General features: G+C 44.8%; 1 protein-coding gene and 1 pseudogene across 1 annotated transcript; both read left to right on the top strand.

Annotated features, from left to right (window-relative positions):
* The first annotated feature begins 17,758 nt into the window (after positions 1 to 17,758).
* LOC147449374 (light-sensor Protein kinase-like) lies at positions 17,759 to 21,712 on the top strand. Its single transcript, XM_086522611.1, has 4 exons — positions 17,759 to 19,586; positions 19,687 to 19,833; positions 20,450 to 21,384; positions 21,476 to 21,712. The coding sequence occupies exons 1-4, from the start codon at positions 17,840 to 17,842 to the stop codon at positions 21,488 to 21,490; spliced, it is 2,844 nt and encodes a 947-aa protein (XP_086378737.1). The 5' UTR covers positions 17,759 to 17,839; the 3' UTR covers positions 21,491 to 21,712.
* A 346-nt stretch (positions 21,713 to 22,058) lies between these two features.
* On the top strand, positions 22,059 to 25,949 carry LOC147449373 (uncharacterized; annotated as a pseudogene).
* The last annotated feature ends 299 nt before the right edge of the window (positions 25,950 to 26,248 follow it).

Here is a 26,248-nt window from a genome sequence, read left to right as displayed (position 1 = left end):
GGCCGGGAGAAAAGTGTGTAGGTCTAGGTGATGGCTGAAGGAAGTATGTTCGCATGGTGACCAAAAGCTGAGCACTCTAGACGGTGTGGGTACTTAGGACTCTTGATACTTGCAGTTAAGAGAGAGCTGAGAGAGATGAGAGTGAGGGGAGAGAGAGAGAGAGAGCAGGTGAGGGAGGAGGGAGGGGGGAGGAGGGAGAGGGGAGAGGAGAGGAGAGGGGGAGCGGGGGTGGGGGGGGGGGAGGGAGGGGGAGAGTGGAGTGTAGTTTCTCTTTTTTTTAATAGGGAGAAAAGGGAGTGCAAGGAGCTAAGGCCAAAAAAAAGAGTAAAAAAAAAATCCACCATCCAAAGCAAGCAAGCAATAGCGATATCGCTATTGCTTGCTTGCTTTGGATGGTGGCTTTTTTTTTGGCCTGCTGAAGAAAGGCCTTAGTGTTGGGCGTCCTTTGACGGATGGCGTCCACGTGGACAGCCGGTAGGTTTTTAGGGCTTTGTGTGAAGGCGGGGGCTGCAGGACGACATGACTCGATGTGATAGAGGAGGAAAACAAGGGCAGGCCTATTGAGGAGTGCATTAACGCTGTGGAGAAGGCTTGCTAGTTTACGTTACTATCACCTGATGCTGTCCGCCAACTCGTGTGTGGTTGCAGCTTGTCTCTTTCAATCTCTCATAGGAAGCCCTCTTCTGGGCATTGCCCATCTCTGTCTGCCACAATGCAAGCTCTCTCTTCCATGCGCACGGGCATATCCACACGCCCTCTCTCTCCAGCATGCACCCGTCTAGAGGTAAGCAAAACTCCATCAGATCAGGCATTTCAAAGCCTGCACGTCGTGCTTTGCTTGCAACACGTGGACATGTTTTCAGTGTTGTTAGCACAAAGGAGTTAGTGCTTTTGTAATGAGGTGCGTATGGTTTGTGCCTTGGCTTTGTTTTGCAGGTTGAGGAGGACAGGGTGGAGGTTGTTGCATGGCATGGACGACACGGTGTGCCAACTCTGCAGAAGGTTGATGGTGAAGTGGATGTTGACTTAGATGAGGTGAGTAGCAACTGCATTTATACAAGAAGGGCGTGCCCTTCGAAGGCCCTGCTCACTAAGCCTCAGTAGAATGTCAATTCCCACAGGAAGCTTCTTGAACCTGGAAGACCTTTTCGAGGTACAATGGGGTGGAGACTACCTGCTGCCAAAAGGCACCAATTGGTTGTTTTTCCTTCTAAATGCACCAAAATCATGCGAGACTACTTCATTCTCTTACAAAGCTGCATTCTTTTTTTTAACCTCCTTTGACGCAAATGAAGTTTGCTCTGTGCAAAGAGTACTAGGCAACAATGAGTTCATGGAATCTCTGGTTGTAATTGAATCACCCTCTGGAAGTATCGAGTCACCCTGCTCTTCATCATTCTCATAAATAAATTCCATTGAATCACTGGTGTTGTTGACCCATGTAAACACAGTAGTTGTGCTCCCTCCATCTTCTGATGACGCTGAAAACTCAGCGTTACAATCATTTGAAGCTTTCCTACATGAATCCTCTTCAGTTGTTCGATAACTCTCAGAGATAAGAAGCCTTTCACAGGACCTCTTATTTCCAATCTCATTGGCCTTGCAACTGAGCTCCCATGAGGTGGACGAGATGGAGGACAACCTATCAGTTGGCTCAATATTATGCTCACAGAGCTCTGAGAGGGGATCTTGAAATGTCATTCGAAGTGATGCGGCATAACAAATCTCCTCTCTAATCAAATTACTAATAGTTACCAGACCTGACTGTGAATAATCTAATGTGCGCGCCATCTCTTCTGCCACGCGCAAAGTGTGCTAACCTTCAACTCTGCCAGTCACCCTATAGCTTTTGCGAAAGCAGGGGCTCTTGGTGCAAATAGCCTTCCTAGGCACACAATCTTTGCTTTTCATTGGCATTGAGGCAGAAGCTTTGATGCTTGTGGAGGTTATTTGAGGTGAATGGTGTTGCTTTCATTGAGGGTTATAAGTGGTTTTTATGCATTCATTTTATTATGTTGTGAATGCCTACAAATGTTTAGCTTTGTTGAATTGTCGTGATGCTATGAGAATTGATACTTTTGTTGGACCTAATTATATCTCTCGACAACTTGCTCACCACGAACGGTATGTTCAGCTTGCAACCTTCAGAGTTTGGAGTGTGATTAATACATCGTTGTACTGATGTGGTCGAAAGACATCATGTTTATGCGTTAACATGGCTGGCTTGGTGTATGTATGAGCATTTGCATGCATGCTTCAAGTTGTGTGAGGGTTTGCTTCCTTTCTGTATACTCCATCACCCTCTATTTCCATGTTGAAAACCCTTACGATCTTGAACCCAACAGTGCATGGGTAAGCCCTCCCATGGAAATTTAGCATGCTAAAAGGAAGTTTCTACTGCCATAGAACTCCCTACGCCCATCTTCCCCGGCAAGCTTGGGCCACCCATTTTCTTTCTTGCTTGTGGCTGCTCACCTAGTGTCATTGTCGGCAAGGAGTCCGTAAACTGTTGCATGCTCTTCATAGTCTTATCACCAATTTGTTGTTGTGCCACAAATGCTTTTGGTACTATTGAGATTCTCACAGTTGGAGGACCATTTGTGAAGGACGATGCTCTCTTGGTTACCCGGGCTTCCTACTATCTTGTCGTCAAATGGCAAATGGCCCAACCTAGATGAAATGCTGGCAGGACTAGGAGCAGCTTGGCTGCAAACTGTAGTGTTGAAAGATTCGCGCTTCATCATGTCAATCATCCGGTCTTTTGATTTTGTTTCTACCCTAGTTTGGATAATGGGCAAATTCCCTGCCATGTCCGCCTTCTGAGGTGTAGAAACAAAAGTGCCTTTGCTTTCTATAGGTCAGATCATTTATCCACTCCCTTTTCTCCCTATTTAAAAAAAAAAAGAGAAACTACAACCCCCCCCCCCCCCCCTACCCCCTCCCACCCAACCCTTCCCTTCCCTTCCCTTGCGGACCCTCTCCCCCTTTCTCTCTGCACCCGCATCCCTACCCACGCGCGCTGCACCCCCCTGCTCCCGCTGCTCTGTCCCCCGCTGCTTTCATTCCCCTGCTCCCGCTGCCCTGCCCTTGCTCTGCACCCACATCCCTACCCGCACGCGCTGCACCCCCCCCCCCCACTGCTTCGCTCGCGCGCGCCCCCCCCTGCCCCATGCCTGCGCACGCTACAACCCCCTGCCCCGCTCGCGACGGCCAACGCACCTCCCCCACCCACTACTCACTGCCCCCCCCCCCCCCCCCCCCCCCCCCCCCCCCTCTTTCCCGCAGCCCTTGCGTAGAGAGAGAATGAGCACTCTTTCCCAGTGTAGAGAGAGAATTTGTCCAAGAGCGTAGAGAGAGAGTGGTTCGAGAGCGTAGAGAGAGAAACATGCGTTTTTTAGGCGTAGAGAGAAAGAGAGGTCTCAAAATGGATAGATTACCTCCGCTTCAATACTCCTTGGATGCACCCTCCTTGTCTCTCACACGGACAGAGATCACCAGGCTCATACGTCAGGATCTGATTCAGCTAAATACCAGGAGCACATGGATACAGCCGACACAGGAGTTGGACACGAAGATGGCCTTCTACAGAGAGCATCTTCTCCAACTCACAGAGGACGGATTTGTGACTAGGCCAGCATACATGGATACACACTTATCTCATGGGATAAGATGTGCTATTGGACAGATACGCACATCCTCACATCAGCTCCAGATCGAGACTGGCCGATTTCGAGGGGTGCCGGCAAGAGCCAGAATATGTCACTTATGTAACTTAGAGCCAGAGACAGAGTTGTACTACACATGTCACTGCCCGGCATACTATGAGATACGCGGCCGCTTCCACTGCCTGTTCAGAGAAGGGTTCAGACCTTTTTCTAGAGTCATGAGATACAAGGATCAGAAGTGTCTCGGATTGTTCCTGCTAGAGTTGCGCAGACTTAGGGAGAGCTTGCTGAGGACATCAGGGGAAAGACAGTCTCAGAGACGAAATCACAGAGTTCTTTACACTAGATGGAGGAGGGCCAACGGAGCAGTCATTACAACAGATCTCAGAGCCTACTCATACTAGAGGTACACTGCTTGATAGAGCCACTGAACTTGGCAACTTTGTAATCTTGTAATTTCCGTACTCAGGCATGGTATCAGATTCTCCAATTGTAACTTTTTGGCCTCATAGGTCATTTTGGCCTTTTGAAGACGTTTATATAACATTTCATTTCTCTCTCTCTCTCTCTCTCTCTCTCTCTCTCTCTCTCTCTCTCTCTCTCTCTCTCTCTCTCTCTCATTTTATTTTGTACCCAGACATTGTATTAGATCCACCAAGATTGTATCAATTTGGTCTCATGGGTCATTTTGGCCTTTTGAAGACTATTAATATAGCATTTCATTTCATTTGTCATTGGGATTTGAGGGACTCAAGCGATAGTGTGACACGAGGCAGAGAAAGAAAAAAGTAAGATGCGATGGGAGAGAGATTGATAAAGAGAGAGAGAGAGAGAGAGAGAGAGAGAGAGAGAGAGAGAGAGAGAGAGAAAGAGAGCGAGCGAAAGAGAAAAGGGGGAGACAAAATTGTGAGGGAGAGAGGGGAACTGTATTGTTTTTTTCAAAGAAAGACGGGCTCACCTTGTACACCTCCCCCCCCCCCCCCCCCCGCGTGCTCCCTCTCTTTCTCTCTCCCAGTCTCCTACTCTCTCTCCACCTGCGATCCCTCTTCTCTTTGTCTCTCTCTCCCCCCCAATCGCCCGCCCTCTCTCTCCCCTCCTGCTATCACTCTCTCTTTCTCTCCCCCTCTCTCCCTCTTTTACAAAAAAAGGGAGGCACTAGAGATACTGCTAGTGCTTTGTTTTTTTCAAATAGCTCCTCTCCACCCCCCCCCCCCCCCCCCCCCCCCCCCCCCCCTCTCTCCTCTCTCTCTCTCTCTCTACCCTTGCCACCCTTCCCTCTCGTCCTAATGTGTGTGTGTGTGTGTGTGAGAGAGAGAGAGAGAGAGAGAGAGAGAGAGAGAGAGAGAGAGAGAGAGAGAGAGAGAGAGAGAGAGACTACCCTTGCCATCCTTCCCTCTCGTCCTAGAGTGTGTGTGTGTGTGTGTGTGTGTGTGTGTGTGAGAGAGAGAGAGAGAGAGAGAGAGAGAGAGAGAGAGAGAGAGAGAGAGGGGGGGGGGGGGGGGGGGGTAGATCTCACTCTGGGATGGGAGGGAAGGGAAGGGTGGGTGGAGAGAGAGAGAGAGAGAGAGAGAGAAGAGAGAGAGAGAGAGAGAAGACATGGGGGAGAGAGGGGTGGAGGGGGCTGGATCTCACTCCAGGAATGGAGGGAAGGCAAGGGAGGGATGGAGGAAGGCAAGGGAGGGATGGAGAGAGAGAGAGAGAGAGAGAGAGAGAGAGAGAGAGAGAGAGAGAGAGAGAGAGAGAGAAGAGAGTCTACCCTTCCCTCTCGTCCTAGTGTGTGTGTGTGTGTGTGAGAGAGAGAGAGAGAGAGAGAGGGGGGGGGGGGGTAGGGGGAGACAACGAGAGAGAGGGGGGTGGTGGGCAAGAGAGACACACACGCATAGAGGGAAGACAGCACGAGAGAGGGGTAGAGAGAGAGAGAGAGAGAGAGAGAGAGAGGGGGTTATAGAGTGACTAAGAAAAGAGAGATGAAGAAGGGAGTAGGAGATATGAGGACTTTAGGGAAGGAATGGTGGTTTATAGAGGAGGAGTTGGAGGAAGGGAAGGTGGTTAGAGGAGTAGATGGAGAGAGGAGGTGGAGGCGAGGAAGGATGTTGGAGGAGGAGGCTGAGGAGGAGGAGGAAGGGAAGAGGAGGAAGCACATGGGCGGCAAGAGGAGGAAGGGGAGGTAGGGAGGGTGGCACCAAAAAAAAAAAAAAAAAAAAACTCGCTCCAAAGCTCGCTCGAAGATCTAACTCAAGAAATCCACAAACACCCAAACCAAGCCATGATGGTGATTAGTAGACTCAAAAGTAATCTCATAGAGATAGTGCACATAGAGTGCAAAATGCTTCATAAGCAACAACCTGAGGCATATGCATGCCGTTCCAAATCAGCCTTTGCTAAACACTAGGGCCCATAACACCTAGTGTGCATGCATTTAGCAAAAACTAACCAAACCTGTATATCCATAATGATCCTTGCCAATACTTATGGCAAATGTGATGCGCCTAGCACACATTAAAGAGGAATGTAAATAGTTTTGAAAAGAAACTAAATACTTTCAGTTGCAATCTTTTTGCAAGCCTTGCGGAAACGTCTGAACCATAATAGAAGGTGAAACAGTGATCACTTCTAGGTACAAACAATGAAACTTTTTCATTAACAATTTAGAGCCTTGCTATATGTATAAACAACCATCTGTCATGTTGTTAGTAGTACTTGTACCTGGACAAGTCATTCTAAGTATCCGACAATTTTTGGCCACAAAATTGCTCCTGACGTGCTAAAAATGGTCTAGAAAACAGATGTGACCAGCACCTAGGGACTTTGTCGTGACACAAAATTGAAATAATGGCACCAGTGTCAGTCCAGAGACTCATATTCTCCACATGTGGAATATGTCTCATGTGAGGATGTATAAAAAAGAACATCCGTCAAGTACAAGATGTACTTGTGTGTGGAGATAACTCTGAACACTCTACGACAAGAGTGAGAGGGACCCTCATTCATTGCTCCACACTGGCTAAACCGAACTCCTTAAGTTCTTAGACCATGTTGTATCCCATGTGACAACATGTGCCAAATTGAATCCTACAAGTGGATTATAAAAGCATAAGGCAGAAAGATAGATTGGACATTTGGCCCAAAATACTGTGTGCCGACATGCCCTTGGCATGGCTCTATAACATTCAAGCGTATTTATACGTCTTGAAAAACCAAGCAAAGTATACTAAAAATGGAATAACACCAAATCAATAGATGCGTACCCGGAGATTTGAACGTAATGTTCACTTACCCGTATTCAAATGGAGAGAAGTACGACCCCTACTTGAAAACAAACAGTATTGCACTGGGAACTCTGTTTGTTGCCTTTGCAACCTATGCCCATGAATTAGAGTCTATGTAGCCAAATCCCTTGATAAGACTTCTTTGTAGAAACTGCTCAACTCGGAGATAACGGTAACCAACATAGTTAACTGTGTACCGATTGAGTGGAATCAACTTAAAAAGTGTGTTCGTCTACTACCGCGTGGTAGATGGCGGAATTCTTTCCTTGAAAGTAGAACTGGGAGAGATCAACTGTGATCCTCAATGCAGATCAAACTGTGATCCGTAATGCCTATGGGGTGATGTAGCAATTACTCGCTGGGTTTTACCCCAAAACCGTATGTCCATAGATACTTCGTAGTGCTATAGAGAGAGCAGGAGACGCACATGAGTGAACTACCGATCCCTTACAACCATGTTGTCACCCCTGATTGCTGCGTCTATACTCCGTGGTAGAGATCAGCCTATGTGAGGTTAAGATTATCAAAAAACGCACATGAGCGTTTGAATTGAAAACATGTAGTGAAAAAAATGACACCCTAAACATCCGTAATGACAAGACGCTTGCTTGTCAATTAACGTCAATGTGTACACCACTGGGTAGAGCTGTTCGATCTTGAGAACAATCATCCAAGGAATGCCAATAGTTGGGTCCTACCCAAAATCTGACAATGGCTCTTAGCCAGCCTGTATGTGGATCCTAGCTCTTACGGCAATTAGTGTTCAATTGATAAACTGATGAAAACTAATGTGAATGGCATCTTGGCCAATTTCTAGCTGAGAGTTAGAGCATCTTGGCTCATGTTAAGTCCCAAACAAAACATGTATCAAAAGCTTCTTAGAATATTTTCATTTTTCCCTTAAAGAGCGAGCGAGAGAGAAGAAGAGCATGCTGGGCTGAGGAACTTTCCTTAAGGTTTAGAGTGTGCACCCAAGCTGTGTGGTCTTACGCATCTTATGCCTGACTTGCAGCTTATCGTATAAGCATTCCACAAGTGTCCGGTATGACTAGCTCATTGAGAGAGGTATCACATCTTGATCTACCTTCCTTGTAGGGGTCGTGATTGTATGAAAATGACTTAGCATTGGCACGTTGCCTATGAAATAAGTGTTGTTGGATGTTGACAGCAACCCCAAAAACAATCCAGAACGTATCTTATCCTTGACAAAGTGTCTGGTGGGAGAGCGGAAGCATTTTTCCGGCGGCGGTAGAATGGAATCCACCTAGCTAGCATGCCGTGCATACATAATTTTAAGCTCTTGGAAAAAGTGATGGCCTCAAATGTGAGAGCCATAACCATAAGGGCCTTGCACAATTTAAACTGGTAGGGATTGTGTGAGCGAATATTCCCTAATTTGCTAGTTTCCCAGACTTGTGTGCCAATGCCCTTGACTCCAAGTCATTGGGCAGTACCTTGGCACAAGGGAGAAGCCTTGCTTCATGGAAAATTGCCAAAGCACTTTGCTTTGCACAATGACAGTCATTGCCAAGCAAAGTGTAAACATGGAAAAAATAAGAAGAACTTAACTTGGCTAACCTGGTGGTTGTTGCTGCAACCTGTTGTCATGAGATTCCAAAGGGAAAGCTCACGTGAAGATGGCGCATAGCCAAATCTGCCGTGCGAGAGAAACTTGTCGCATATGGGTATACGCCCTCTTGTATCATATACATCCGTCGTATACGAAATGAAACAATCTGTAAACAGTTTGCTAAAGCCTTCCCAAGTTTGTATGCTCGTAGCATATGCCAAACGTGGCCAACCTCAATGCAAGATGTATAAATACTAAAGAGACTCGACCTTGATCTCGTACATACTTGAGTTGATGAATGATATTCATGATCCATCTTGGATGCCCATTGCATACCATAGTTATCACGCCATGTGCAATAAACAGTACCAACTGCGTACCTTATGAAGTACACCTACCGATGAAATGGCCGTCGTAAGAATCAACCGAGTTGGAATCAAGGTTCCTCCGTCATTGATGTGTGGTAAGCCTCCTCCGTCAGACTGCTTGTCTCGATTACGTTGTCCTTGATATCTATGTCAATATTGTTGTTGACATATATGTAGATAGGGATCCTTGCTTCCCCCAAGAACATCAAACAAAGCGTAAACGAGGAAGGAAATTAAAAATTAAAAAGAATAGTCGTCCATGCCAACATCTGTACCGTACCAAGTGCAAGCATGATCTATACTTTCCTGAATGCAATTGGATGACAGTCCCAATTGGTAGCAACCTCGTGATCGTTAACCATTCGTTAACCATTTGTGTACGTTTTGCCTGAAAACTTTAGTCAAATACAAAAATTGTTAACCTTATTGAGATGCGTACCTTCCTTGCATCAAATTTATGTAGTGGCATTTGGACGAATCTTCCAATCCTATGACAAGGTGGCGCTTTCACGATCGATGTACTTCGCATGCCTTGCATGTTTCTTGCCTTTGATAAGCGTTGTGAATTTCTAAGTTTTACAAGAAATTCTGCATGCGGAAAACCCATACTGGTCCGTCGTTTGCTCACCTCCATACGGACCATACGGTGCCTTGGCGTGGTGCCGTGCATGGAGAACAAAGAGGTGAACGGGGGGTTTAGCCCGTGGGCACCCTCCCTTGGCTTTTAAAATTATTTCCCTAAGGCCCAAAACGTTTGGGCGCTTAAGTGTGAAAAAAAACGAACTCCAGGCATGGCAATGGCGCAGCAGACAGTCGAGCGCAAGAAACTGACACCATGCTCAGCCAGTTGCTCCCCGACGTGCGCGCCTATGACGAGTTTTGCTGCTCATGGCCTCGTGCATCCATCAAGCTCACCCCCACGGCGTTTCACTTTGGTCGGCACCTCGGCTTCCCTCGCCTCAAGAGGCTCTGCGCATGTCTCCTCCACTTCGTCCCCTTCATAGGAGATGGTCTCCACGACCTGCCCCGTCGGCTTGTCTACAAACGGAGAGCGAGATAGCGTGCCCTTGAGAGGCCATGCCTCAACTTGAAGGCGAGCAAGTGAGAGAGATCGAGAGAGAGAACGGAAGAGAAGGCCATGCTTCATCCCCTCCTCCATGGCTGCTCCCTCCCTGAGCTCTGATACCAATATAAGGACAGGGGAATTGAACATGCTAATCTCCACCCATCCATGCCCTATATAGGCCCTTGGCCTTCTAAATATAGGGACCCCCTTGGCTGCATGTCCATCCTGACCCTTGGCCCGGACTGGTCCTACCCTTGTCCTGACACACTCTCTCTTCGAAGGATGCCAAGTGAAGTCACACAGAGAGAGAGAGAGTGTAAAAAGATAAAAGCTTAGCTTGCATTAACTGGTACCTCCCAATGTCAATACAAGGACCTTGTCTCCAAATATTTCTTGCGCTCACCCTTATAAAGTCCCTCCCCCTCTTGCCACGGTATCTTTCAGACCAATAACATCCATTGGTCATTGGAGGTACGTCTATCTATACTATATATAATGGAGCTTAGAATTTTTGAGCAAAGAGAAGGCATCCACTTGTCACACTCTGTTGCATTTCGAAAAAAACCTTAAGAAATGCAAAAGTGAAAGGTAGAAAATGAGTAGACTTTTGAGTCTTAGCAATGTAAAGTAAAAAACTTAGTACTTTGTCTACATTTATAATATTTTTAGTTCTTGGGAAGTCATGGAATTTCACTTGAGCCCTAGACTTAACTTTCATAACTTTCAAGGGTGAGTCACTTGCAAACCACTACTACTTTTGCTTTATAAAGCCACTTGCAGGGTGGGTTTACTTTGCATTTTGAAGGCCATAAAGAACTTTCCTCCATGTGTTATCTAAGGCTATGGTCATGTGACACTTAGTTGCCTGTTACATTAACTGACAATTTTTGATAGTGTGTAGCTTTTCACCGGCTTACTATGCTTAAAAGAGCATAAGTTTCAAACTATGTTGGTTTCTTGCCGGTCAGTCCTCCCTCTCCCTCTCTCTCTCTCTCTCTCTCTCTCTCTCTCTCTTTGTATCTCACTCTCCCTCACTACTTGCTGCTCCCCGTGACGTTTTAAACTGTCGTGCTTGGCTTAGTTAAAATTGTCGAGGCTTATAGACAACTAAGCTTCACGTGACCATGCCCTAATGAACCTCCCTTTGCAGGCTTGCACGCACCTTCCATGTCGTAAATGATATTCAACCTTAGTGCTCAAAGCTCAATAGTTGCATGTATGTATCCATGTTTTGTCTGTGTGTGTGTGTGTGTGTGTGTGAGTGAGAGAGAGAGAGAGAGAGAGAGAGAGAGAGAGAGAGAGAGAGACCCGCTACCTTTGTGTGTGTGTATGAGAGACAGAGTTGATGTGTCATTCGCTGAGGTGTTGGAGCGTTGCAAGAAGGCTTTCCACATTTACATTGCATTACTGAAGTGCAGCGAGCTCAACGATTCAATGAATGATTTTTTTGTGGATGTCCTGCACGCATTGTGTATGTGTGTGTGTGAGAGAGAGAGAGGGAGAATGCGACGTTATTGATTGCAAGATTTTGTGTGTGCTAAGAATAGAGAATGGTCCATGTCATTCATCATGTGTGTGTCCCCCCGCGCGTGCGTGTGTGTGTGTGTGTGTGTGTGTGTGAGAGAGAGAGAGAGAGAGAGAGACAGAGAGAGAGAGAGAGAGAGAGAGAGAGAGAGAGAGAGAGAGAGAGGGCTCTCACACCAGCACGAGAGAGAGAGGGGAGGGAGAATAAGCATTGGTCTTACAATCAACAATTGACAAAGCGATGATCAACAGAATCCACAATCAAGAATTAGGAATCGATATTGACATCTACAAAATCGAGAATTGACGTAATTGGAAAAAATTGATCCGGCGAATCCAAGGCAAAAGGTGTGCAAGCCCAAGGCAAGAGCGGACCTCAACAGATAGCAAAGGCAGTCACTAGGAGGCAACTCTGGCAAATCTTGGTTATATTTGAAGGTCTTTATGCTAGATTTCTTGCTCTTGCCTTTGGGTTGACTCGAAATTCAAAGGTGAATCTCAAACCAAGCAGACCTCAACAGATAAAAAGGCGGAGAAGAGGAGGCAACTCAGACTGAAGGTCTTTATGTTAGATTTCTTGCTCTTGCCTTCGGGTTGACTCAAAATTCAAAGAGAGAGAGAGAGAGAGAGAGAGAGAGAGAGAGAGAGAGAGAGAGAGGGTGAGTGTTGGAATTAGGGTTGCAGAGAAACACACACAGCTTGGAGAAGACGAAGGAAGCTCAAGGCACACGATAGAGAGTGTGTTACTTAGTGTGCAATGGAAAGATAGATAGCCCTAGAGTGATGGGCGTATATACAATGCACAGGGGAAAAAACCTCCTAAAGAGGGAAAAAATGCCCCGACGGTCCTAGTGTGTTCACACACATCACTACCACATGTATATGGTAACAAATCCCCCCTAGAGTGATGCGGTGAACGAGAGCTGGCACATGAGTAAAGGGAAGTGCCATACCCTGAGGACAGGATCAGTCCACAAAGGGGAGTAAGCCCAAAGCTTTGCGGAAAGCTTCAAGCATGCCTTTGTGAAAAGATTTGCAAGGTTGTCCTGTGTTGGCACATAAGCCAAGCTGATCTCTCATGCTGAAAGCCTCTCCCTAACATAGTGGTAATACACCTCAATGTGCTTTGTGTGAGCATGAAAAATTGGGTTCCTCGCAACTACCAATGCGCTCTGACTGTCAGTGTAGATAGTGTTGGCAGTGTCCTGTCCAACACCCAAATCAGCCATAAGGCGTCTGAGCCATACACACTCAACCGTAGCTGTGAAGACTGCCCTGTACTCAGCCTCACAACTCGAAGTGGCCACAGTAGGTTGCTTCTTGCTCAACCATGATATACATGAACTGCCAAGCATGAAACAAAAACCACTTGTGGACACTAGCGTGTCAAAACAACCAGCCCAATGTGAGTCCGAAAAAGCATGTAAGTCTGGCGGCAATGATCCCCCCTTGGGATAAAACAAGCCAAGATGTAAAGTGCCACTAAGGTAGCGGAAAATCCTCTTGACAGCCTGCCAATGCTTAGACCTTGGGCTATGCATAAATCTGCTGACCTGTGAGACTGCAAACTGAATATCCTGCCTCGTGTTGCATACATAAATGAGGCAGCCAACAACAGTTTGGTAAAGAGTGACATCAGCAGGATCGCCAGCATCATGTAGACTCAACTTCAAACCTGTTTCCATGGGAGTGGCAATAGGTTTGCAATCCTCAAGTCCAAACTTACATAGCAATGTCTCTATGTAACTTTTCTGACACAAGGCAATACCACCATCACACTGGTTAACTGTATACCAAAGTAATGATGCAACATCCCCAAATCTTTCATCTTGAAAGTAGCATTCAAATAAGCCTTAAATTCAACAATATGTCTCTCATTTGGTCCAGTGATCAACAAATCATCAACATAAAGAACCACAATGAGAAGTACATCACCCTCACGCTTTACATACAATGTGCTTTCTGTTGGACTGTTACGAAAGCCTCGTTTAACCCAATGAGTGTCAGCTTTCTCATACCAAGCACGAGGAGATTGCTTCAACCCATACAAAGCCTTCTTACATCTGCACACTTTCTCCTCTTGTCCTTTTATGACAAAATCGCGAGGCTGCTTTACATAAACTTCCTCAAATATGTCACCATTCAAGAAAGCAGTAACAATGTCTGATTGATGTACATCCCAACCAAAATGAGCTGCCAATGCACATAGAAAACGAACAGTAGTCATACGACAAGTGGGAGCAAAAGTCTCTTCATAATCAATGCCTTTTTGCTGTGCATAACCCTTTGCAACAAGTCGAGCCTTATGGTGATAGATCTCACCATCTGACTTGCGTTTCAACTTGTAAACCCACTTCGTACCAATGGCCTTTTTGCCAGGAGGCAAATCACATAAAGTCCATGTGTCATTTTCTATGAGTGCATCATATTCTGATTGCATGGCAGCCATCCAATTTTTTGAATTCTGTGCTTCATCAACAGACAGAGGCTCCTCAACATCATGTAAGCTAGAAACAGCCAAAGCATAACAATTTGATGCATAAGATGCATGGCGAGAGCCTGAACGAGTACGACTAGACAAAGGTGCATCCAATTTACTGTCACGCAAAGTGTGCACCGGCCATTTTGGCATACCTCTAGCCTGCTCATTTTCAGCCCTCTCCTCATCAAGTACATCATGTACATATGCATCAGTAATAGGCTGATCTAAATCATTTTCAGAAACCCCCATAGGCTATACATTTGCCTCATTGGAACTTACATTTGTACTTCCACCACTGAAAAGAGGCAACAAAGTGTCATAAATGTCCAGTGAGCTTACATTACTGTCTCTAGTACATGACAGCAAGGGCTGAACAGAATCTTCCACAAACACTACATCCCGTGAAACCAGAATACGTTTTGTTTGTGGATGATACAACCTGTAACCTTTGCTTTTAGCACTATAACCAACAAAAATACATTTGACAGCCTTATCATCCAATTTTCTGCGTTGCACTTGTGGCACCAAAGCATATGCCAAACAGCCAAAAACACGCATGTGCTCAATAGAAGGCTTTCTATCATGCCATGCTTCATATGGAGTAATAGACCGCAAAGCTTTTGTAGGACACATGTTAAGTACATAAGTGGCACACATTATGGCCTCAAGCCAAAAAGAATGCGGCAAAGCTTGACTTTTGACCATACATCGTGCCATTTCCATCAGTGACCCGTTTTTCCTCTCAGCAACACCATTTTGCTGAGGTGTATAAGGCACTGTACATTGGTGTTTTATCCCACGACTAGCCAGAAATGCATTAAATTCATGAGACACATACTCCCCCCCTCGATCGAAACGGAGGGTGCCCATAGTACATTTCGAGACATTTTCAGCCATAGCCAGAAATTGTTTGAAGCACATAAAAACTTCGGACTTTGCTTTAAGCGGAAATACCCATGCATGCCTGGGGTAATCATCAATGAAAGTCACGAAGTGCAGGTAATTGCCCAAGGACGGAGTTTGCATGGGCCCACAAACATCACTATGCACAAGCTGCAACCTGCATGTGGCCCGAACTGAACCATCCTTTGGAAATTTAGAACGCTGCATCTTACCCAAAATACAGCCTTCACAAACATGTTTGATAGGTGCTTCAAGAGGCGGCAAAGAAGCAACCATATCAGATTTCTGCAAACGGAACAAATTGGCAAAATTCAGGTGACCAAAATGTGCATGCCAAAGTTTTGCATCTGAAATAGCCCTTGAATCTGCAACAACAGGTGCAAAATTTTGTCCACACTTGTCATACAAAGTGAGCTTATACAGCCCACGACACAAAAGCCCAGATGCAACAATTTCATCACCAAAACTGAGATCATGAACTGTACATCTGTCATCCACAAATTTGACTACAAGTCCAAGTCTAGCAAGTGCGGATACAGACAAGAGATTCTTCTTGATCCTAGGTACATAAAGTGCATCAACAAGTGTGAAGGAACTGCCATTAGCAGTAGTGAGCACAATCTTTCCAACTCCCTGAACTGGATAAGAGGCGTTGTTGGCACAAGTGACTGAATTCCCATGAGGGACAGACTCGAGAGAGGTAAACAATTCACGATGTGAGTTAATGTGCTTTGTAGCACCACTGTCGAAATACCACACATGTGAATCTGCAGCAACTGACAAGCATGCATCATGGACAACAGGATTGTAAGTGCACTCTGCGCTAAAAGCCCATTCTGCATCAACATCAGCAACACAGTCTCCTTTCACAGAAGACTCAACAATGGCTATGTTTGTAGTGGAACTAGCATTTGCAGTGGAACCACCCTCTTTCTTCTTAGCCTCTTTGGCCTTCAACTTAGGACAAGACTTGATCAAGTGATCATTGGCTTTACAATAATGGCAACGCATCTTCTTTTTGCCCTTATCACCGAATTTCCAGACGAATTGCTGTCAGCAGAAGCATTAGGGACAAAATTTTTGCCACTCGCAGCAGAACCATAAGAAGTGGCTGCATTGATGTTACCACCCTTTCTTTGAGAAGCAATAAAAGCCTGTTCAACTGCACGCTGTATAGTCCTGTTTTTTCTGGAAAGTGACTCTTGCAACAACAATGTGCATAATGCATCAAACTTGACAACTTCTGGATTTCCTTGGGTCATAAGTCTCCAAGTACTAGCAAAAGTTTGGTAAGAATCTGGTAAGGCATCAAGAACAGTCTGCACAAGGGAACTGTCTGAAATAACTTCACCTGCAGAAATAAGCTGCTCATTGATATCCTTGACACTAGCAAGAAAAGTGTCCATATCATCTTCCTCATGCATAATCTTCGACTCCAGCTCGTTACGCAGCAAAGCAATTTTAGCCTCATTGCAGCTTGCATAGAGACCTGCTAGAATATCCCAAGCCTGTTTTATAGATTTTGTTGAACGAATGTGAGGAACAATGGTGTGCTTCACAGACAACACAATCAATGCATGAGCCTGCACATCCTTAACATCCCAGCGAGCTTGTTCTGCCGTTGGCAAAACAACTCTAACAGCTGCAATCCTTGCAGCAAGACCTGCAACATCCTCAACATCGCCTACATCCTCGGAACCAGGACGTACATCAATGCCCTGCACAATGTTCCAGACACCCTTTGACACAAGAACATGTTGCATCATATAAGCCCACATAGGGTAGTTGTCCACATCCAACTTGTCCTCAGCAACAAACATCTTGAACACGTCTGTGTTGTTGTTGTCAGCCATGGTAAATGCTGCACCTGATGTGAAAACTGCCCGAAAATAGGAGAAATGGAGCGGGAACAACCTGTGCAATATAGCACAAACCGTAGAAGACTATAAGGCACCTGTTATGCAGAAAACGGCACTGACAGAAATTCTGCACAAAATGACGAATAGCCTGTGCAGTAGTGCCTGTAGTGGAAACGGAGGTCGAAATGAGCCCAAATCAAAATATTTGTCGACCTGCGAACGCTTGCCAAAGCTCACTGAAATCGGAGAAAGTGAGCAGGCGTGTGCTGGAGCAGCTGGCGACTAAGCACGGGAGGACGTGACCTGCTCTGATACCAATTGTTGGAATTAGGGTTGCAGAGAAACACACAACTTGGAGAAGACAAAGGAAGCTCAGGGCACACAATAGAGAGTGTGTTACTTAGTGTGCAATGGAAAGATAGATAGGCCTAGAGTGATGGGCGTATATACAATGCACGGGGGAAAAAACCTCCTAAAGAGGGAAAAAATGCCCCGGTGGTCCTAGTGTGTTCACACACATCACTACCACATGTATATGGTAACAGTGAGAGGGCTCTCACACCAACACAAGAGAGAGAGGGGACGGATATGAAGCATTGGTCTTACAATCAATAATCAACAAAGCGACAATCAACACAATCCACAATCGAGAATTAGGAATCGACATCGACATCTACAAAGTTGAGAATTGACGTAACTAGAAAATTTCGATCCAACGAATCCAAAGCAAAAGGCATGCAAACCCAAGGCAAGAGCGAACCTCAACAGATAGCAAAGACGGACGACGAGATCTCCAATTGCCATGATTTTCTTGCCCGCAGCAACGTGCGGGTCACATACTAGTATTTAGTTTATTGTAGATGGCCATCTATGTGCAAGCCTCTTGATTTATCACTTGTTAAACCCATGCTCTTCTCCAGTTGTGATTTTATCACGTGTTAGAATAACCTTGAACTGAAGACGAGGTTCTTTCTTTTACATCCCGATCATAAGAGCTTGACTTTTCATTAGTGATTCCCGCCCCCGCCCCCGCCCCCACCCCCAAATGAAGCTCCAATCATGGCCGCAACCCAGTGATGAGAGCGGGCCGAGGGGAAAGGCACCCGGGATGAGGGCGTGCATGTCTTGCATTGATGGATTGCGAGCGCCTCTGTGTTGCCTTGCAGGAACTCTCCTCTTCCATTCAACATCTTGCCAGCCTCCCCTCGAATTTCGTCCTCCATCGCACCCAATGCTTCTGCCTCGCTCGCTCCTATGCCCTTGCCGTTGACCATGTCACCCAACAACTCAATCACGTCCTCTCTACGTCCAATGATCGGAGCACTACCCTAAATAATATCCTCCTCCCTTGCCTCTCTGAGCTCCACCATTCCGTGCTCCAAGGTCACAAATTCTTGCAGGACTGCTCCTTTCAAGATGTGTGGGTCAGAAAGGCACTAACACTAGCCTTAACTAGCGAAGCCCAAGATGTCTGGCTTCATGACCTCGTATGGTGCCTTTGTGTCATCCGCCATGCTATGCGCCAACTATTCTCAGAAATTACCGAATTGCAGGATGAGGCTTTCAGCTCCTTGAATGCTATATGGGCTGAAGCATCTCAGAAGGATGATTCTTTGCAACTGATCAGTGCCTTGAACGATAATATTGCTCTCTGGGAGCATCAGCTCTCCCAAAACGTCTTTCCTACAAATTCGCAGGAAGAAGTGATGGGACAATGTTGCTTGGCAAAATTTTTGCTTGAAAAATTGCTGAAGGAAAATAATTATGATGATGTGAGTGCATCAAATGATAGATTATTAGACTGCTTGTGGGTAGATCCACTTCAATTCACGATCAAGCAGTCGATTGGGCATGGTACCTATGCCGTAGTAAATGAGGTTGAATGGTATGGCCAAAGGTTTGCACAGAAAGAATTTTTTGGAGTCGATGCGAGTTTTTTTGGGAAGGAAGCAGCCATCCAGGCCAGATTGAGACACCCAAACGTACTTCAGCTTATCTGTTGCACTTCAATGCCTTCTATGCACAAATGCAGCCTAGTGACAGAGCTAGCGGACATGGATCTAAAATGTGCAATAGATAATCGCTGCAACAGAGGCTATGATCCCCCATTTCCAATTCTTACAACTGTTGATCTTATGCTCCAAATTGCCAAGGGAATGGAGTATCTTCATGGCCTACACATCATGCATCGTGATCTGAAGTCTCAAAATTTGCTAATTAGCTACCTTGTTTCTGGTGATAACTCTCAAGGCGATGGACGCATGCGAGTGAAGGTTGCAGACTTTGGAATGTCTAAAGCGAAGTATGCAAGCTCCAAATACACAAGCTTGCATGTTGGCACAACCTATTGGAGAGCACCTGAAGTTTTTAAATATGAGGGCAAGAGAGACTCCGAAAGGAAGTACACAAAGAAAGCAGATGTTTATGGTTTTGCCTTGGTATGCTATGAAATATTCACAGGCAAGGTTCCATTTGATGATGGTGGGCAGCTTCAAAAGCTTCACAAAAGGCTACTAAGAGGGGAAAGACCCATTTTACCAACTAGTTGCCCCCAATATTTGGCAAGTTATATCGAAAGATGCTGGCATTCCAATCCAATAAAGAGGCCTTCTTTTGTGCAGATTTCACGAATGTTGCGACACTTGAAGGGCATGCTTCTCACAAGTGCTAGTCCATTCTTCTCTTCGGCGCTTACACATCGATCATTTTCTGTAATAGAAGAAAGATTGGAACAAACCATAGGGGCAGATTGGGTTTCGACAGCATCACGTGAGGTCACAACAAAGTCCATGACTATTGCATTTGAGATGTTCTGGTACAAGGTTATAGAAAACAAATTGTCAGAGCAAGGTGAAGCTGCAGCTGCCAAAAGCAAACAATGTGTGTGCCTATCATATTAATTAGATTCTTTTTTTTCTGGTTTTTGTTTTTATGTAATATGGTTCAAACTGACAAAGTGTCAAACTGTCATCATGATCAGCTTCTGCAGCAAGCTCCAGAGATCTTGTTTCAAACTATGTGTGTTCCTTTCGATGGAACTGCTGCAGATGTTTAGGGCGAGAACAGTCCATGGTCGATGTTGAGGTCGTGGGTGATTCAGCACAAGAAGATTTAGAAATTTTCTCATGTAAGAAAACAAAGTCTTTTTCAGTGTTTTTCATACAATGCATAACATCATGAGCTTTTGCTCGAGAGGCACTGCATACCTAGCTAGGTACGATTGGGGGAAGGACCTCATGATGTTGAGGTAAGTCAGAATGTGGGAATTATTGTGAGAATTTGTCCAAAACTTCTTGTGCAGGTATGTTCCTTATGATTATTTTTGGTTGATTTTTCCATACTTTCTGTGACTTTTGTTCCTTCAACATTAAACGGATACTTCTCATGTGTGTGTGTGTGTAAGAAAGAAGACGAAAGTGGAATAACCTTTCTATCACCCAAGTGTTGTAGATTGATTATCCCTCTTGAGTAACAGGTCTCGGATATATCTATCAGGTCTCTTGCCTTCGTTCCTACGATGTGTCTTCTCCCACTTTTTCTTCTTCGTATGTATCTCATTGGCTTTCTCATTCGAAGCTTCACAGAAGTTGGAGCATCAATATTGGCTGCCTTTTGGTTTCTTGTTTGTTGTGGGTATGAGTGTAAGCAGTCTGTTGTAGAAACAAGGTGCAGTCTGACTTAGGGAAAATGGATTAACATTTACTTCCAAGGATGATGATGGCTCTTTTGGTCTGATAGATCAGATGGACGTCTGCAACCCTTGCTCCGGGTATTTACTTATAGAGAGCTTGACCATGCCACAAAGCACTTTGATTCCAGTTCAGTGATAGGTTCTGGTGGAACAGGCTGTGTGTACAAAACCACACTCGCGGACGGTCAAGTTGTGGCAGTTAAAGTTTTTGACAGTCCAAGTAGACAGGTGCTTGGGCAGGGATTTATTAACGAATTGGAGTTACTCGGCAGGTTACGTCACCCTAACCTTGTACCCTTGCTTGGATTTTGCTGCGAAAAAGACCACCTCCTGCTGGTCTACAAGTTGATGCCGGGAGGAGATCTGGATAGCTGTAGGCGGCAAGGAATCACTTTTACTTGGGCTCAGAAGTACAATATTGTGCGGGGGCTTGCCTCTGCTTTAGATTTTCTTCACAATGGGTGCTCAACACCAGTCTTGCACAGGGATGTGAAACCCAGCAACATTCTGCTGGATGATAATCTGGAAGCGTGTCTGGCGGATTTTGGCATTGCCAGACCTTTGTCGAACATGGAAACTCATGTGACGACGCGTGCGATAGGAACCCAGGGATATATAGCACCGGAGTACGTTGCAACTCTCAAGTTGGGATTTGAAGCAGATGTGTACAGCTTTGGAATTGTGGTGCTGGAGCTGGCATGTGGAAGAAGAGCTGTTGAGTGGGATGCGAAGATTCCTCACCTCGTTGAATACGCTTGGACGTTGCACAAGCAGGATAGACTTTTGGATGCCGCTCGTGAGAATATCAGCAGAGAAGGCCACCATTATGATGACGAAGAGTTGCTCCGCTTGCTTCATCTAGGACTGGTGTGCACACAGAGCAACCCAAAAGATCGTCCTCCCATGAACGTGGTGGTTCGGGTTGTGGCCAAGGAATTGGAGGCGCCAGTTCCAGCCCACTTACCTTTCTATATAACACTAGATCAGGTAAAGGTGCAGCGCCATAGCTTCTAACATAAGATTAATAAACTGCCATCGTCGCTCGCATTAACCACAGATCTCCCGGTTTGTTTTGCAGGTTCATGAGGAATAGAAGCATTGATTTCCTTATAGCTGGGCGAGCTGATCTGTTGAACTTCAAAAGAAATTACCCTGTTCTGCTCACAGTATTTAAAACTTGAGCTTTTAAAGACATTTTTTGGGCGGATATCCTTACCTGATCGGTATTTCCACATGTTTTTCAATCATGTCCTTTAACACCACAAAAGGACTTCACTATTGTTATGCCACATTTCTACAAGGACGGTTGGTAGAAGGACTTGTTCTAATTCGTAGGGGGTACCCAACTGGAAAACATAAAAATTAAAAAATGGTGGCATTAGTTTGAAACCAAAAAGGGAATTAGTAGACCTCTCCAATCTCTAAAAAAATAAAGATCTTTTAAACATATATAAGCATCTTAATTATTCTAGGTATAGCAGGACATGTCTATAGATGCAAAGTTAGAATAGTCATGTTCTAGTGAAACACAACAGATTGACCTTCTTAGGACAGAGATGCTTTCTACCATGGTTGTGCTCTAGTGAGACATGATATATTGATCCTCTTAGGACAAAGGACCTGATGGCCTCTACACCAAAATTATGCACGATGGTCTCATCATGGGAGGTACACAATAGAGGATGCATGGTAAGGAGTTGGTACATGACACAAGGAAAATGTGAGAGAAGGAGAGAGAAAGGGATCATTAGAGCTTCATTAACATAAGCTTCATAAACACCATACAAACATTCATGAGAAAAATCTCACATAATCGACATCTCATAAACTCATGTCTGCATGGTAACTCAAACCTTCTGGCCATTAAGAAGTATAGACACATACATACACACACACATACACACCAAAATAAACAACCATAGCCAATACTATGTCATAATAGAATTATTCGTGCATAGAGATGCATACACAAGGATGTACATGCAAGAGTGTGAATGTTAGAGCTTGATTGTTTGTGTATCTACAAAAGAGGAGGCCTTCTTTTGTAGGCTAAGATAGTGATTATTGTGTTGAAACTTGTTTATCTTTAAGCCTAATCTAGGAAAAAAAGCATATGTAGTGGGTGTCTGCCAGGTTGACCCTTGCTTTGTAGTTGTAATGGAAATAGCCTATAAACTTTGAGGATAACGAAATTAAGAGAATTAGAGTGAGTATTTTTGTGAGATTACTTTGAGAACATAGAGGGTGAACTTAATTGATGGTAGCAACATGAACATAGTACTTAATTAACTTGGCATGAACAATACTTTTGCAGAGAGAGAGTATTAGAGAACATGACAATAGTTGAGGAGCAGATTTACTTGGAGCCGGTACCCCTCTCCAAAAGGCGTTTGTATTATAGATTCTCCCATCAAGATAGACTCGATACAATACAATCTTTGTGTTCCTTGTGACCTAGGTGATGCAATGATCCCAAGCCTCAGTCCCAAGGCCTCAAACACCTTCGAAGATGGAGAGAGCTAGCAGGGAATGAAGGTAGGAAAGAGGAAGAAGAATCATCCATAGGAGAAAGAAATAGTTCTTCACTTATCATCACTCTTTTTGCTTAGCATAGCATAATAGCATAGTAATGAAGATGAAGAAGATGAAAATCTTAAGCATTGAAGCATGGCTCTTGGTTGGATTTGCATTCCATAGCCAAGAGTGTTGGTGTAGGCTCTCCACTTCTCAACAAGCTTGGAGAAGGAGATGGAGCTCTTGCACTTTGCACTCCACACAATGAGAGTATGTGTGTGTGTGGGAGAGTATATCCCCTATCATGCTTGGTCCACCTCTCTCTCTCTCTCTCTCTCTCTCTCTTTTGTATTATTTAATTATATCATTTGGACAAGTGTCCTCTTTTTTCTCTTTGAGAGAAAGAGCTTAATTATTTATTTTTATGCATCTAAATTCTCACTGGACCCCTTTAAAGCCTATCCAATAGGATTCAAACATATCATGAGGGCCACATGGGGAGGATCTTGATATGTGTTTTTTATGTTTCTTAAGATATCATGTTTGAATTGAACACTTCAAACACCTTGTCATTTAAGAATGGAAACAATTTATGCCTCTTGAGAGTTTATGTTTGAATTGAACACTTCAAGAACCTTAGTTATTTAAGCATGAGGAGCACCTCAAGCTTGGTAAAGGTTCCCACAAACACTTTAATCACTTTAGTTAGCAATCATGACAAACACCTCATGCTTGGGTAGAATTCCCATCTCAAGGTCAGCCCTATCTTACCTAAGGTCAAAGGACTTTTTAACACTAACTTTTGGAGGTCTTTAATGAAGCTAATCTTAAGGTCTTTAAGCTCCATTAGGTAGCATTGCTCTTTAACAGACCATCTCTCATGATTTGGACCCCTTTAACCTTGGCCCCGTGTTGAAACAGATCCATAAGCACATGTCTATATTCTAACCCTTGTTCCCATTTATTCTCCCACATTAAATGATCAGTTTAATATGAGAAAATCATTTGGGTTGGTTAGATATTAGATTTTATGACATTACCTCTCTCTTGAAATCATAGTCGTCCTCGACTATGAGGTAGAAGAGATAAAGTCTTAGTCATTATTCTACATTTTTTAGCGGGTAGAGGATCCCTTTTCACCCTATGACATCATTTCAGAATGGATGACTAGTCCATTTGGTGCTTGGGAGACGTAGTTGCCACAAGCATGTCTGCTCTTTAGTCCATATCAAACTCCCAAAGTAGAGTGACAAAATCTACTTGGTGTTTGAGCGATGTCGTAATGACAAACATGATCCTTGTCATGGATGCTTGAGAGTCAGTCGCTGCCTGCATCATCGCCTACATCATCACTAGAAGGCTCTAGAAGAATCTAGAAGATTCTAAAAGTATCAAGGAGATTCTAGAAGCTTGGAGAAGATTCCGAAAGAATCTAGAAGTTTCTAGAAAGCTCTAGAAAGTTGAAGAAGGATCTAAAAGGTTCAAGAAGAACTAGAAGGATCAAGAAGTTTCTAGAATCTTGGAGAAGATTCCGGATGAATCTAGAAGTTTTTGGAAAGCTCTAGAAAGTTGAAGAAGGATCAAAAAGGTTCTAGAAGAACTAGAAGGATCAAAAAGATTCTAACCTCCTCAAGAAGAACCTAGAAAGTTCTAACCTCCTCAAGTAACCTCCTCAAGCACTAGTATAAATAGGAGTCTTGGGCCACAAGCCCCTCAATCTTGCCAACACCAGTTGTGAGGCTCCTATGAGGAAATCCCTCTTCTAGTTCTTATGTTCAAGTCTTGTCCTTGCAATCAAGCTTTGTCTTGTACTCAAGTCATGTAATCCAAGTCTTGTATCTAGCTCTCTTAATAAAATATCAAGTTTTGTAATCAATATTAAGCTTATCATCAAGTCCGAGTTCTTGTACATTGTGAGCGCCTCCTCTTGCTCTCTTCTAGCTCTATACGTGCTCATAACAATTCTAAGCATGCATACTATTTATTTAAATTTATGCACAAAAGAGGATTAGTCTTATAAGACAAAAACAAAAACATTGTTCATTTAGAAAGCATTTACATTTGCTTACTCTAGTGTAGCATTGTAAGTATTGACAAGGTTCATATTATCCTTAATAAGTTGTATTCCTTGCATCCTTCTAGCATCTTCAAAATGATAAATTTTAAACTTAATAAGATACCGTCGGATAATCTTACCATGTTGTAGTACCTTGTCTTCATGCCGAAGGATAGCTTCAAGTAGTAGCATCTCTTCTTGGTCTTCAATTTTTGGCGGAGCCACCCTATCGCAACACAACAGGATTGACTACCGAGGTACATCGGCTAACAAGGTGAGCCACCCCATCACACCACAAACAGACTGACCATCAACCAAAGGACGAAGAAAAGAGCTTACAGCCGCAGAAGGGTTGAGTCCAAGCCTCCATCACCAAAGGTCTGTAGGGGTTGCCACCATGAAACTCCCGCTGTCACCGGAAGACATCATGACCCCGACCGCCAGACCAACATTCCCAAAACAGATGCAATACTCCCAAGCCCACTGAATCAGGATCCACAACCCAAACTCCCATATTTGATCAGCCTCACAGTCCAAGGATCGATTGCAACATCCCAAGCCGCCACACGAGCATCACAGATGCCCATCCACCAGAGCTGCAAGCCTAACACAACGTGAATCTGCCACCACACCCATTCCGGCCAAGATGCATAGTGCCAAAGGCCAGCCATCATCACCACGAGGAGCAGGAGTCCACGAACCACAACTCTGTCCGCCAGTGGCCAAATCCGCACAACCATCACCAATGTCTTGGCGAGCGATTCCCCCTCGACACAAGCGCAGGCAGCCGCCAAGCCTGAGTGGCAAAAATTCAAGCCCGACCTTCTTCTTGGTACCAGAGTGGGCGGGGCAGCTAAGGGCTCCATCCCCGGAACCCCCCTGCACCCGAGCCTCACCACCCCCACCACAACACCCCCTGCGCCTGCGGATCGCACAGATCACCACCATTGCTAGCGTAGGAGCCTCCAGAAGCCGCATCTATGGGCCCCCCAACCCGCATGCAAACTCTGTAGCTACTCCCTGCCACCCAATAGCAGACAGAAGAAGAAGCTTCGCCATGACGCTTCATGAAGCCAAAATTGGACTACTTAAAAAAAAAATGGAATGCTCTTGAGAGGAATGGTTTTTGGAACTCCATCGTGGTGTCTTGTCTTTTTTTTGGGAGGGGAGGCGGGGGGCGTTCTTAATAGTTATGTGATTATCACGTGAGTGCAACAAAAAGAGTTCTTTATTTTTGTGCTAAAGAAGTGAGATCTTTGTGGCACCTCATCATATACATTA

Source organism: Adiantum capillus-veneris, chromosome 10, assembly GCF_014529385.1.
Source record: "Adiantum capillus-veneris isolate H3 chromosome 10, ASM1452938v2, whole genome shotgun sequence".
Lineage (NCBI taxonomy): Eukaryota > Viridiplantae > Streptophyta > Polypodiopsida > Polypodiales > Pteridaceae > Adiantum > Adiantum capillus-veneris.
The sequence above is the reverse complement of the archived record's forward strand: the minus strand, read 5'-3'. Positions and strand labels throughout refer to the sequence as shown.

What these genes read in the sequence shown, in the direction of transcription:
- LOC147449374 (XM_086522611.1), top strand. Translation starts at nt 17,840, where the DNA reads ATGGATTGCGAGCGCCTCTGTGTTGCCTTGCAGGAACTCTCCTCTTCC. An exon ending in AGCTGCCAAAAGCAAACAAT is followed by an intron (nt 19,587 to 19,686) that starts GTGTGTGCCTAT and finishes CATCATGATCAG; the next exon opens with CTTCTGCAGCAAGCTCCAGA. An exon ending in AGATTTAGAAATTTTCTCAT is followed by an intron (nt 19,834 to 20,449) that starts GTAAGAAAACAA and finishes CTGATAGATCAG; the next exon opens with ATGGACGTCTGCAACCCTTG.